The 14,604-nt window shown below is 49.4% G+C and overlaps 1 protein-coding gene across 12 annotated transcripts in view; it reads right to left on the minus strand.

Moving 5' to 3' along the window:
- Positions 1–14,604, minus strand: part of ANKRD27 (ankyrin repeat domain 27) — a gene marked incomplete at its 3' end in the record, with an annotated part of 54,490 nt that overhangs the window by 11,043 nt on the left and 28,843 nt on the right. For 8 of the 12 annotated variants that reach the window (XM_082608114.1, XM_082608113.1, XM_082608116.1 and 5 more), the window contains 10 exons: positions 13,696–13,823; positions 13,108–13,190; positions 12,209–12,324; positions 11,109–11,201; positions 9,498–9,695; positions 7,565–7,624; positions 7,355–7,474; positions 6,707–6,829; positions 6,238–6,282; positions 3,641–3,763 (listed from right to left, as the gene is read on the minus strand). In XM_082608114.1, coding sequence (XP_082464240.1) covers positions 3,641–3,763; positions 6,238–6,282; positions 6,707–6,829; positions 7,355–7,474; positions 7,565–7,624; positions 9,498–9,695; positions 11,109–11,201; positions 12,209–12,324; positions 13,108–13,190; positions 13,696–13,823 — 1,089 coding nt within the window. The remainder of the gene's footprint in view (positions 1–3,640; positions 3,764–6,237; positions 6,283–6,706; positions 6,830–7,354; positions 7,475–7,564; positions 7,625–9,497; positions 9,696–11,108; positions 11,202–12,208; positions 12,325–13,107; positions 13,191–13,695; positions 13,824–14,604) is intronic. The other 4 variants (XM_082608118.1, XM_082608112.1, XM_082608111.1 and 1 more) reach the window with 2 other exon arrangements.

Genomic DNA, 14,604 nt, shown 5'->3' on the forward strand with positions numbered 1-14,604 from the left:
GATTTCCAGCATACAGATCCTGCCCATGTCTTGTTAAGTGTATACCTAAGTAGTTCATTTTTTTTTGAGCAGTTGTAAATGGCGTTGTATACATAGCATGTGCTCATTCATGTGCTAGCTGTCTAACTCAATGTGTATGTCCCATGCTAAGAAAATTAATTTGACTTTACAAAACAGATATAGTGGTGTTATCCTTTGTACTGCAAGATAATACTACCTTATTTAAAAAGCTTCATCATGGGGCTTCCCTGGTGGCGCAGTGGTTGAGAGTCCACCTGCTGATGCAGGGGACACGGGTTTGTGCCCCGGTCCGGGAAGATCCCACATACCGCAGAGCGGCTGGGCCCGTGAGCCATGGCCGCTGAGCCTGCGCGTCCGGAGCCTGTGCTCCACAACAGGAGAGGCCACAACAGTGAGAGGCCCGCGTGCCACCAAAAAAAAAAAAAAAAAAAGCTTCACCATGGATGTCTCTAACCTAAGAATATTGAAATGACTTGTAGTCTTTCATTCACTTGTAGCTTTTTCAGCTACAGGGTATTGTGTACATTGGGATGTACAACTTTTCTTCTGTCCGCATGCTGCTGGATATGTACAGTCCAAAAACTGACTTCCCCAAGGTGGGCTGCTGTGAAAAACAAAGGGATTAAAAAGGCAGATGCTGTTTCAAAGGATGTGATGTGAATGAAGTAGCACAGCCCTCAGGCCCATCAGTGACTGTATGGCTGGAAGCAGTTACTGTGTCTCTGCTGTCCTTCTGGGCATTTACCCACTCTGCTCTCCCCCACCTCACAGTTCATTAATTGTAGCAAGAAACTGAATTACACATTACAGCATCTGTTGAATTTATTGGATAAATTTATGTTCCTTGCTCTTTTAAAGCCTACTATCTTTTTCTCTTTTTGTAATTTCTCAAAAAGACACAAAAGTAAATTATTTCATGCTGTGATTAAATTAAAACTATTCTTCTAGCCCAGTGGTGTGTTTAGAGTTTGCTCTGCGATGCAGAATAAACTGCTGATTACACACAACAACCTGGAAATCTGGCTGAGTGAACAAAGCCAATCCCCAAAGGTTCCATGCTGTATGATGACTTTTATATAACATTTTTGAAATGACAAAATATTAGAACTGGAGAACAGATTAGTGGTTGCCAGGGGTCAGGGACGGGGGGCTGGGGTGATAGGGAGAGAGGTGGGTGTGATTATAAAAGGCAACATGAGTTATTCTCCTTGTGATGAGAGAACTGTTCTGTACCTTGAATGTGGTGGTGGACACACAAACCTACACATGTGATAAAACTAAACAGAACGTAGGACAGTAATGGAAATACAAACAAAAAGAAACAAATGGGACCTATAATGAAAGTTAAAAGCTTTTGCACAGCAAAGGAAACCATAAACAAGATGAAAAGACAACCCTCAGAATGGGAGAAAATATTTGCAAACAAATCAACAGCAGATTAATCTCCAAAATATACAAACAGCTCATGCAGCTCAACATCAAAAAAACAAACAATCCAATCAAAAAATGGGCGGAAGGACTTCCCTGGTGGCGCAGTGGTTAAGAATCCGCCTGCCAGTGCAGGGGACATGGGTTCCAACCCTGGTCCAGGAAGATCCCACATGCCACAGAGCAACTAAGCCCATGTGTCATGCTACTGAGCCTGCGCTCTAGAGCCTGTGTGCTACTACGGAAGCCCACGCGCCTAGGGCTCATGCTCCGCAACAAGAGAAGTCACTGCAATGAGAAGCCCACACAGCACAACGAAAGAGTAGCTCCTGGTCGCTGCAACTAGAGAAAGTCCGCACACAGCAACAAAGACCCAACGCAGCCAAAAATAAATTAATACCAAAAAAAAAGGGTGGAAGGCCTAAATAGACATTTCTCCAAAGAAGACATACAGATGGCCAAGAGGCACATGAGAAGATACTCAACATCACTAATCATTAAAGAAATGCAAATCAAAACTACAATGAGCTATCACCTCACACCAGTTAGAATGGGCCTCATCAGAAAATCTACAAACAATATATGCTGGAGAGGGTGTGGAGAAAATGGAACCCTCTTGACTGTTGGTGGGAATGTAAATTGATACAGCCACTATGGAGAACAGTATGGAGGTTCCTTAAAAAACTAAATATAGAATTACCATATGACCCAGCAATCCCACTACTGGACATATACCCTGAGAAAACCATAATTCAAAAAGACACATGCAGGGCTTCCCTGGTGGCGCAGTGATTAAGAATCCACCTGCCAATGCAGGGGACATAGGTTCAATCCCCGGTCCAGGAAGATCCCACATGCTGTGGAGCAACTAAGCCCGTGTGCCACAACTACTGAAGCCCACGCGCCTAGAGCCTGTGCTCCGCGACAAGAGAAGCCACCGCGATGAGAAACCTGTGCACCACAATGAAGAGTAGCCCCTGCTCGCCACAACTAGAGAAAGCCCACGCACAGCAACAAAGACCCAACGTAGCCAAAACTTAATTAATTAATTAATTTTTTTTTTTTTAAAAAGGACACATGCACCCCAATGTTCACTGCAGCACTATTTACAATAGCCAGGACATGGAAACAACCTAAATGTCCATCAACAGAGGAATGGATAAAGAAGATGTGGTACATATATACGAGGGAATACTACTCAGCCATGAAAAGGAACGAAATTGGGTCATTTGTAGAGACATGGATGGACCTAGAGACTGTCATACAGAGTGAAGTAAGTCAGAAAGAGAAAAACAAATATCATATATTAATGCATATTTGTGGAATCTAGAAAAATGGTAGAGATGAACCGGTTTGCAAGGCAGAAATAGAGACAGATGTAGAGAACAAACATATGGACACCAAGGGGGGAAAGGGGGAGTGGGATGAATTGGGAGATTGGGATTAACATATACACTAATATGTATAAAACAGATAACTAATGAGAACCTGCTGTATAGCACAGGGAACTCTACTTCACCATGCTGTACAGTAGAAACTAACACAACATTGTAAAATAACTATACTGCAATTAAAAACAAAAAACAAAACTAGACAGAACGCGTAAATAAACACACATGCAGGCATGCGTGCACACACACACACAAGCACAAATAAAGGCGGGGAAATCTGAGTAAGACGGATGGATTGTATCCATGGTAATATCCTGGTCGGGATATTGTACTGTGCTTTTGCAAGCTATTACCATTGGGGGAAACAGGGTAAAAGGCACAGGGGTCTGTCTCTCTGTGCTTGGAGGGAGGGTCCTCCCGCAGAGGTTGCACCAACGTGAGCAAAGGCAGTGGGCAGTGGCTCTTGCCTGCATCCTCCCAAGGGACCACGGCCACATGGACGGAGACCCCCGGGCATGTCTGTTCATAAGCTCCTGCCTTGTGACTCAGGGGCCCTGAGAACCACTGAAACACTAAGCCCGCGTTCATGGCCCTGTTCCCTGACCTGCCCATTCAGAAAGCAGGTAGCCCAAGTCAGATCCTGCATGAGTGTCCACTTTCCTCTACCTTGAGCTGTATCTCAGGGGACACCTACAACCAGCCACTCAGCCGTTAGCTGGCTGAGAAGCAGACAACGTTCCTGAGGGGAAAAAGAATAATTTGCCCTCTACCCCCATCCCCCAACAGAAGAAAAGCCAAACCTTTTGAGCTGGAGCACATGTGGGGCACTGGCACAAGGGGTGACAAAATTCAAGATCCTCAGCCCTGACTGCATCCTCCGCTTCATCCAGGTCCTCCTCTGTCCACTCCAACAGGTAACGCACCTGGCGCCAGGCAGTAAGGAGAAACAGGGACTTAAAACCCATCCTCAGCTTCTTAAAAGTTATGGTATCTTAGACTTAGACACACACACACACACATTCTCTAATCAGGACCTATTGATACATTTCCTCAGCCACCAAAGTAACTTATAAATGATGGCTGCTCCCTCTTGAGGATTCCAGGGTTCACCCGTGCTCAAGCCTTTCTCAGTCCTTTCAGTAGTGACAGAGAGAGACTGAGCTCCCACTTCTGCAGCTTGCGTTCGATTCTTTTCTTCCCTCTTAAAAAGGGGCAGAGCCGTGTTGCTTCAGTGTGATGGCTGTAGAGCCCTGTCCTGGAGCATTTCGTGAGCACCTCCTCTTACGTCATCTAACTGTCCGCTTTCAACAACCGGTCCGTCTCATCCTACGGGGGAGGAGACTCAGTCCGAGCGCCACTTGTTCAAGGCCACAGGATGGGGAGGTGGTGGCCAGAACCTAATCACAGGCTCTCTGATGCCACACCAGTGTCCTTTCCACTTGAATGCCCTAGCCCGCAGGTGAAAGCACTGAAAAGACCCCTAACGGGTCAAATTTATGTTCCAGTAAACACAAGTTTCTAGGATACTAAACGTGAGAAAATAAAACAATATAAATACATTTCTAGGCCTGGTTCTGAGCACTGAGGAAGCCAGCAAAAGCCTGCAAGGAGTGACAAAGGGCCCCAGGAAGACCCCGTTCAAGCCCAAACATCCCCCGCTCCAGGTCCCTTCCACGTTTCTGACAACAGATGCTCCTCAGGGTGGAAACACCAAAGCCCTCACCTGAACCGGGCCCTCACCTAACAGACTGGCTGGGACGGACCGGACCGAGGGCAGTTCCTCTTGGTGATTAGAAGGAACAAGACGGGGGGAAGGGAGCCGAGGGGCGGCAGCTTCGGGCACAGAGCAGACGTATCATGACACGGGGATGGTCACAATCTCTTCTCCACACTGACTCTCGCCACGGATCATAGGGAGCCTGAGGAACTCTTCCTTTGCTTCCCCCCAAGAACAGTGGGTGCCCTGGGGCTGGTCTCTCAAGGGGAGCTACAGCCAGATCCAGACGCCTGTGTCCTCCCCCCGCCCCGAGTAACCACGCATCAGGCTGATGGATTCACAGTGGCCTCTGGGCAGAGGGTGTGCTTTTGCAAGCTATTACCATTGGGGGAAACAGGGTAAAAGGCACTGCCAACTACCTTCCGATTCTCTTTTTTTTTTTTTTTTTTTTTTTTTGCGGTACGCGGGCCTCTCACTGTTGTGGCCTCTCCCGTTGCGGAGCACCGGTTCTGGACGCGCAGGCTCAGCGGCCGTGGCTCACAGGCCCAGCTGCTCCACGGCACGTGGGATCTTCCCGGACCAGGGCACGAACCCGTGTCCCCTGCATTGGCAGGCGGACTCTCAACCACTGCGCCACCAGGGAAGCCCCCGATTCTTAATACCCCGGAGGCTGTGATGATCAGATGCCAGGAACTTCTGTCCACCACCTCAAGCTCCATCATTGGCAAAAAGCACTCTTGAAATACACATCCCTGTGAAGCACTCTTGTAAATCTGATCCACTCAGGCCTCCTAATCTGGTAAGCACTAATTTACCCCTCCTTTTAAAGTGGAAGACAGAACGAATTCCTTTCAGGAAGCCAAAGACAAGCCAGGGGAACTGCCCATGGGCGTCTCCAGTGATCTCATCATAGATGTTCCCTGACACTTTAGCACCATCTCGTTCGGACACTTGCTTGTGAGTCCTTGGAGCCCCAAGTCGGAAACTCAGCCTCCCAGCCAGGGATTCACACCGCCCACAACTCCTGCAGGGCCACACCAACGCCCTCTGGGCTCTGGCCTCCCGGCCGCCACCTCCACCCTTTCCCACCCGGTCTGTTCACCCTGCTCCCAGCTAGTGGACTCTGGCCCCGAGCCCGCACTCTGTGCCCCTGGACACAGGCTGGTCCTCTTGCCAACATCGCTGCCCTCCTGGAATATGAATGTCTAAAGGGCAGGGATAGGGGCTTCCCTGGTGGCGCAAGTGGTTGAGAGTCCGCCTGCCGATGCAGGGGACACGGGTTCGTGCCCCAGTCTGGGAGGATCCCACATGCCGCGGAGCGGCTGCGCCCGTGAGCCATGGCCGCTGAGCCTGCGCGTCCGGAGCCTGTGCGCCGCAACGGGAGAGGCCACAACAGTGAGAAGCCCGCGTACCGCAAAAAAAAGAAAAAAATTTTTAAAAATAAATAAATAAATAAAATAAAGGGCAGGGATAGGCTCACACTGCAGCTTTATTCCACCTGCCTCATTACTTGCAGGGGGCACGTCACATCCCATCAGCAAGTACTCATGAAATGCACCCCTTCTGCGTGAACGTGAACAAAGAACCCTGATAGCTCCTGACTCACCTGGAGACAAGACACATGAGCACAGCTGCTTAAGCCGAGAGCAAGCTGCTTGAAATTCACTTCCAAAAACTCACCATTTCTAGGTCTCCATCAGCAATGGCTCTTAAAAGTTTTTCTACCTTAATAAAAGGAAAAAGAATGTAAGGAAAATTATAATAAGAAGAATAGAAATAATAAAAACAACCTTCTGAAAACCTAGTAGCTTTCATGTGTCTCTTGATCTCATTCAGTATCTTTCCAACACATCCCCAAAGTTGTTCAGATAGGGCATCCAGGAGGGGCCGGCGTGCACCTTCCGCGTAAGGTCTATAAGATGACCTGCCATTCATGTGGCACGGTGGGACGACAGCCACCTGGGAGCACAAGCGCTTCCTAAGAGGGCAGCCACCCTTCAGAACTGCATCTATTCCGGTCTCATTATCTGCCAGCTACAGGTACCATGAGGGCGGGCACCCCCCCTAGGAACAACTCCAGGCCTCTGTTAGACTCTGGAGCACGCCTCTTGGCTTTCTTTGCTGCGGTTCTGCATCGAGCTAGGCTTACTGGGTCCTCCAAGAGCAGGTCACAGCCTGGGGGTGACAGCGGAGGAGGAGCCCGGGGCGGAGTCAGTGAGGGCTCCCCACCCGCAGGGGATGGGCACATCCACGCCATGGTCTGCTCTGTGGGCTGACAATGGACAAGGTCTAAGGTAGGTTAGATGGAAAAAAACACACAAACAAAACAGGCTATGAGTCAGCTTTTACAAAACGCAATGTGTGAGAACATGTACACGTCTACATAAACTCTGCAGGAAGTCAAGAACGAGACACATCAGGTTAACAGGGATGCTGACGGAGCGGGAGATAAGGGCAGAGAATTTACTTCGTAAAATGATCTTAAAGCAGTGGACCTACAGGTGACTTTACCTGTACTTTTCTTAGAATACCCCCCCTCCCATCTCTCTCTCTCTCTCTCTCTCTCTCTCTCTCTCACACACACACACACACACACACACACACACACACGCACACACACACGCACACACACACACACGTCCGTCCAGGAAGGGCAAGCAGGGTGAGGCTGGCCGGGCTCCCCTCGAGGGCGCTGACCTTCGCCACAGCAGACACGCTGCCCCAGCGGCTCTCTAACTGGCCCCCGGAATGCAGGCCGCCCCCCACCCCTCTCTGCCCTCCGGTCCGGGGGCCTCACCTCCCTGTAGAACTTTCTGGGCTCCTCTTGCCTGGAGCTCAGCGAGGCGGAGGAGAAGCTGGAGGCGCAGGAGCCCTGGCTGATGGAATCCACGGAGCACTGAGGGGGCCGCGTGGGCACCTGCAGCCAGGGAGCCCGGTGAGGGGTGGGTGAGGGCCCGACAGAGGCTGGTCTCAAGTAGGGCCGGCAAGCGCAGCCCCGTTCTCTTACCTCTGAAGACTTCTGCCCCCTCTCGAAGGACGGATGGTGGGCTTCCATCATGGACAGAATCTAGGAGGCCAAAGGGGACGCGAAAAGTACTGAGATGGGTCGCCAAGGTCTCATCACCCCTATGGCCCTACTGCATCCACCTCCTCAGAAAGCCGCGCGGCCCAACCAGGCCCTCAGAGAGACGGGGGGACACCAAGGCCCAGAGCAGGCGGGAACCTACTCAGGACCACGCTAAATTCAACAGCAGGAGCCAGTGCTCCCCACGAATGGGCTCAGCGGACAAGGGAAGCCCAGGCACAGAGGGGCCCCAAAGGCTGCCTCATCCAGCCTGGGCTGGTGGTCCACAGCCCTGAAGCATGATCTTTCCACTGGCAGCCACGGGCCTTAAGTGGGACCAGCTTGGAGCTGAGCCCAGAAGGCCGTCTGCTCCTTGTGTCGGCAGAGCTCCCTCTGGAAGGGCCTCTGGAGAAGCTCCAGTGCAGAGGTGCCCTCAGCCCCTCATGGGCATCTCAGGCCAAGGGCGGTATCACCCAGTTCCGTGGCTCTGGCTGCTACAAAGCTGAGACCCCGTGAGGGCATGGGCAGCTGAGGCCCCTGGGTCAGGAGCAGGGATTTAAACCTTCAAAAACCACACTTCTGGGCTTCCCTGGTGGCGCAGTGGTTGAGAGTCCGCCTGCCGATGCAGGGGATGCGGGTTTGTGCCCCGGTCCGGGAGGACCCCACATGCCACGGAGCGGCTGGGCCCATGAGCCATGGCCGCTGAGCCTGCACGTCCGGAGCCTGTGCTCCACAAAGGGAGAGGCCACAACAGTGAGAGGCCCACGTACCGCAAAAAAAACCCCAAAAAAACCCCACACTCCTACAGGTCTTATGTTGTGTTCTTATCACACACACAAAATAATAATAATAATCGATAAATAAAGAGGGCGGGAGGAAACTTCTGGAGGTGATGGATGTATTTATGGCACAGATTGTGGTGTTGGTCTCATGGGTGTGGACTTGTCTCCAAGCTCATCAAGTTGTATACACTAAATACGTACAGCTTTTTGTACGCCAATCACCCCTCAGTAAAGTGGTTTAAAAACAGAAACTGTGCTACTCCTAGAAGAAGACATGAACAAACTAAAAGAACTCCCTAGAAGAGGACTGGAAATTATAAAACATCAAGAGGCAGAAAGTAGGGCCTGTACGAAGGGAGACACTTGGAGACCTGTATTAAAACGGCATCACCTCTGTGAGTCACTAGCCGGGATGCTCTGGGCATCAGGACCTCGGATGGCCGTCACACGTGGCCCTAGGCTTCCTCTGGCTAGTTGGCCAAACACGCTTCTCTGAGGACACCCCTTCAACAGAGCTGCTGCTGGGAAGGCCTGGCCTCTGGAAGCTCCCTTCACTCCCCAGCTGCTCATGAGCAAGCAGTGCACGACATGTGGCCCCAAACTACGTGCTTCCAGAAATTACCAGCCGGACGGGCTAGTAGTTCATTACTGAATCATTTACGAAGGAAATTACACCCAACGATTTTCGAAGTTGGCCAAATCAGAATAAAGTTTTAGGCGCTGAGGGTGAATGAACAGGAAAACAGAGCTGATGCTTGCTGCTTCCAACACCCCGTCCCCGCTCTTCCCGGCCGGAGCCACCGTCCCATTTCCTCTCACTCCACCTGCCCAGAAACCAACAGCATTCAGAGGCCGGGGCAAACTCTGCTCGGAACAGCTCTTGGCATGACACTGAGAAAAACACCTACTAAGATGGAAAATAAGATGAATAGGTAAAACCCATGAACGACCAGGTCCCGAGTGCAGCAGAGAGGATGCGGCCAAGTTCTAGCCTTGGGGACTAATGCCCAGTTTGAAGAGCACAGCCAAGACCTAAGCTGCGGATGCTGATATTGTTTAAAGTCATACTGCTGCTCCGAGATGAAAAAGGCTACCTTTGAGTTTAACGCACACTTGAGGGGCGTTTCCTTCAGCCTGTTCTGGATCTCTGTGGACGCTCCGTTCTGTAGCAACGTCTCTATGATGCTTTGGTAACCCCAGCGGGCAGCAATGTGCAGGGGAGTGTCTCCTTTCTCGTTACCAATATCTAGTCTGCAGGACTGCACGTCATAGTAGACCAGAGCCTTCACACACTGCAAACAGAATGGAAAAGCCCACTGTGAACTCACACGCCCGGCCTCGGGCAGATCTGTGCAGCCCGCAGCCTCGGCCCACGTCCCAATTCGATCAAGGCACCATCTGCCAAGCAAACATACAGTAACAGAACATCAGACCTCCAGGGTTCCAGATCACCTGATCAGGACACATCGTTTTTGTTTTTGTTTTTAAAGAACCCAACTGCCAATCAATAAGAAATGGCTGAATAAATTGTCACACATCATGTGCAGAAAGGAGTCACCAGAGCAGGTCTGAGACTGCCATCACTGGAAAGGCCTGCTTGCAAGGCTGGCCCCCTTGACTTGCGATGTTCCTTGGGAGCTTGGAACTGGGGAGTGTTCTCACAGTCCCCTGACTGATGAGAGGGGCTCACTGGGCCTAGTTTGTCCAACAGTGGTTTATGCTGAACACCTGCTGTCCTTCTGGGAGTCTGGAATGTTGAAATGTTCTAGGCAAAAGGGTGTTCACAAGACCAGCCTCCAACCAAAATCTTGGGCACTGAGTCCCTAATGAACTTCCCAGAAGGAAAACACTTTGCACATGTTGTTAACGACTCGTTACTGGAGGAATAAGCTGTCCTGAGCGACTCCACAGGGAGATGCTCTTGGAAGCCTGCACCTGGTTTCCTCCAGACGTCATCCTTGGACCTTCCCTTTGGCTGATTTTGCTCTGTGTCCCTTTACTGCAATAAATCACGGTTGTGACTACAGCCATATGCTCATCATGTGAGCCCTCCTAGCGAACCACTGAACTAGGGAGTGGTCTTAAGGACCCTGACATAACACACGTCATAGACTATGTGTAGCGATTACAGAACGGGTTAGATCTACATTTATTGACCTATGGGATGTCCATGATTAAGTCAGGAAAATAAGCTGCATAAAATTGTGTACGGTATGATCTCGTTTTCACTCATCAACCACCTAACCCAGGCTCAACCCACATCTGTATAAACCTACCTGGATATTACCATGGAGAGAAGCGAGAGAGGGTGGTTAGGAAAAAAATAACACACACACACACACACACACACACACACACACACACACAGAGTTAAATATTAAGCAAACACGGAAATGATGAAATTCCTTGATATTTCTTTAAAAATGTAAAACATAAAAATTGAGTATGAAGAAAGGTAAGAAGCAGATGGTAGTGGGGATGAATGCACATGATTTCATTTCAGGAAAAGACAATTATGTTTTAGATTTCTGTTATTTCAATACAGCATCTGTAATGTGTTCTTAAATTTTTTAATTAAAAAAATTATATGCCAAATGTTCCAATAACTGTCAACATAAAATATGACATTGAACCAACTAGAAATTCACTTTTCTCTGTGAGAAAGGGTAAACACGGCCGCCCTCGGCACAGCAAGGACCACTTACGTCTTCGTGGCCGTAGGTGCAGGCCAGGTGCAGAGGGGTGTTGCCGTTGTTGTCTTGCACTTCGGCGCTGGCTTTGTAGTGCAGCAGCAGCAGCTTCCAAAGGAGAGGGGAGAGCAGTGAGCACCAGCAAGCCCGGCAGTGCAGGCACGCTTCCTCAGGAGCACTTCCTCAGGAGCACTTCCTCAGGAGCACGGCCTAGAGCCTCACAGCGGGAAGTCGCTGGTCTCCATTTTCAACCTTATCTACTTACACTACGATTAAAATTATATCAACCCTATAATGGAAAATAATCTGAAAAGGAATATATACTATATATAGAGAGAGAAATACATTATATATATATACACACACACATATATACTGAATCACTTTGCTATACACCTGAAACTAACACACTGTAAATCAACTATACTTTTAAACAAAAAATTTTTTAAATTTAAAAAAACCAAAGCAAAAATATTATCATCACTCTCATCCTTCCTGATAGAAAGTTTACAGATTACTAAAAAAAAAAGAGTGGATATATGTTTATGTATAACTGATTCACTTTGCTGAATACCTGAAACTAACACAACATTGTAAATCACCTCTACTCCAATAAAAGTTAAAATAAGAAAAAAGAAAGAAAGAAAAACAACCCCCATCAATCACTAGCAGTAACTGAGGCACTTTATGTACCAAACAACTTAAGCTGAAATTGAAACATCACTGATTGGCAAAATAATTTTGCCTTTCTAGCTTCTGGCCCGTCTTCTCATCGGTAGGTATTAAGTCTACGGGAAAGTCCATCTTGAGGCCCTATTTAAAATACTTCTAGTATCTTGGGGGTCGGTGAAGGAAAATCCTGTCTCATTATTAAAAAGTATGATACAAAAATAAAAAGTTTAGAGATTAAAAAAAATCTACGGCCCCACCCTTCTTCCCCCATATTACCGTGACATTTCAAATCTACACCTAACAGCTTTTGCCCAGCAGACCCTCGGCGAGGTGCCTGAGACCCCAGCCCTCCCTGCGGCCCGACCGAGCCAGCGTGGAACACAGGAGGGGCCAGCCCTGCAAAGCTGCGCGCAGAGCCAGCCAGTGTGAGCCCAGCTGCTCACCGTCACGCTCTGACAGCCCTTCTGACACGCGAGATGGAGCGGGGTGGAGCCATGGTAGTCTGTAGCGTTCACCACCGCGCCCTTGGAAACCAGCAAGTCGATGAGGGATGCCTGCCCTACAGAACAGAAGGGAAGAAAGCGGGCTTTCCAAACCCTGCAAGCGAAGCCACGGCATTATTTCACCCTCTCATCCTCTGGCACGAGACACGCCGGGAGGCATTTTTCTGCCTCCAGATTCCAAACACTCTGGGGTAGCCCCTGGAGGGGACTCGGCTCCAGTCCAGCCCCCAGCCACAGAAGGTAGGAGAAAAGAGCCTTAGACGTCCACAGAAGAGTCCATGGTGCATCAATCCACAGGATGGAATATTGTGCAACCAGTAAAAAAATACTGACATGGAGAAATGTTCTTACGTGTCGCCGAGTGAAAAAAGCACTGTACAGAAAAGTATGATCCCCACAGCATCATCTATTTTATACACACACACTCACAAGCATGCTGACATTTCAGACAGTCATGAATCAAAATGATCTCTGGGAGACAGAAGGATGGCGGGTGAAACTACAGATGTTTGTGTTTGTGTTTTCTACCTTGAATGCGCACATTTTTTTTTTGCATGTGCACTTTAAAAGACAGTATAGCACAGAGAACTATATTCAATATCCTATGATGAACCATACTGGAAAAGAATGTTTAAAAAAAAAATAAAGACAGTAAAGTTATATTTTTTAAAGGAGGAATATAAGAACCCCAATTCTGAGGCCATTCTCATAGTTCAGATTCAAGCCTTCCCTGGCTGGACCACAAGCCCAGGGGCAGTACCAAGCATCCACACGGTAAGACCCAGCAGCCACCCTCTCTCTGCAGGGCCACCCTCGGCCCCATCCCTTTGCCCACGTACCGCAGAGGGCAGCCACATGGAGCGGTGTATGACCCCTGTCGTCTCTGGAGAATGGAGTGACAATGGAGGGGTCATTCAGCCTCCTAAAAGAGAAAGAGGATACAGAGAAATACACCAGGGTCCTGGAACAAGAAGGCAGATCTCTGGGTATGATCCAACCTGGGTCTCCTCTACCGTGTCCCAGAGAGCAAGAAGCCCTGACTTCCGCAGGGCCTCTCTCCCCGCCCACCCCTCCAGGCCTTGACAACCAGCAAAAGAGCCCTATAAGGATAAGGGGAAACCAGAAAGGTTACAGGCAGGAGCTGACAGTCCTTCCATCCTAAAACCCACTTTCCGAGCCTGGGGCACGCCCTCTGCCCACCTCCCCTGGTAAAGCAGCCGAGCAGGGTGCCAGGTATGTTTACAATCTTTATTCCACCTGATTCTCCAAGGGGGCAGACGTTACTCTCTCCACTTCATGGCAGAGGAAGCAGAGTGCAGCGAGGATAAGTTCCTTATTCCAAATCTCACAGCAAACAAGTGGGAAAGTTCCGCCCAGGCCCCGAGTCTCCCCCTTCCTGGCGCTGAGCCCACATAGGACCCTCGTACCCAGAGACGAGTTTCTCACAGTCATCACAGAAGCACAGAGGGTGACACATCTTTTGGACGGCATCTTTATCTTGGTCTTCCTGGCTCAGAAGTCTTTCCACTTCTTTCTGGTTACCTGATGCGATGTGCTAAAAAGTGACATCAAAAGCACTATTGATATGAAGGAACTGTTCACTCTCTAAGCTGTGAATTTTCTGAGCATCCTTACAGAAACACACATCTACGTATGGATGGATGAAACAACTTGCTCTCTGGGACTTGTTTCAAAATAATTTGGGTGGATGGGGAAAAGTGGGGCGGGGGGATAGAAATGAAACAGGACTGGGAGATGGCTACGCAGGAGTTCCTTCACTGTACTACTCTCTTTTATTTTTATAAATGTTAGGGTTTTTCCAAAACTAAAGAAACAACAATATGACAAAATTTCCAGAGCAACAGGAGTGGGGAGGGGGCAATACATCCTGAGCCTTGGTGTAGATTTTGACCCCTCATTAAAGGGTCAAATCTTCTTGTAATCTAATAGAGCCTTGGTTTGCAGAACAGCTGTAATTATCACAAGACCCCATCAACAAGCACACCTGCAGGGCTCACCCCTGTGAAGCCTGGATGTATTCCCCACAGGGAGTGAGATGTTCTGAGGGGTGCATAGCTCTGGGTCCTCCATGGAACCTGCTCTGGCCCCAGGTGGCCCTCTGACGACTGCCTCGTAGGGAACCTCGCCAGCCTCCCAGCAGTAGATCAGATCTGAGGAAGGAGCCACCTGCCTGTGCCTGAGGATCAGACCACCACCTTGCTCCCAGCCCAGCACACTCACACAAACATCTGTAACTGGGGCTCCCGGAGCCGAGAAGAGGCATCAGTTCTGGCAGAGCTGCCAGTGAGGTGCCACTGAGCTGACTGGGAAGGACC

The sequence above is a fragment of the Mesoplodon mirus genome (genome assembly GCF_964341445.2).
Source record: "Mesoplodon mirus genome assembly, chromosome: 19".
Classification (NCBI taxonomy): domain Eukaryota; kingdom Metazoa; phylum Chordata; class Mammalia; order Artiodactyla; family Ziphiidae; genus Mesoplodon; species Mesoplodon mirus.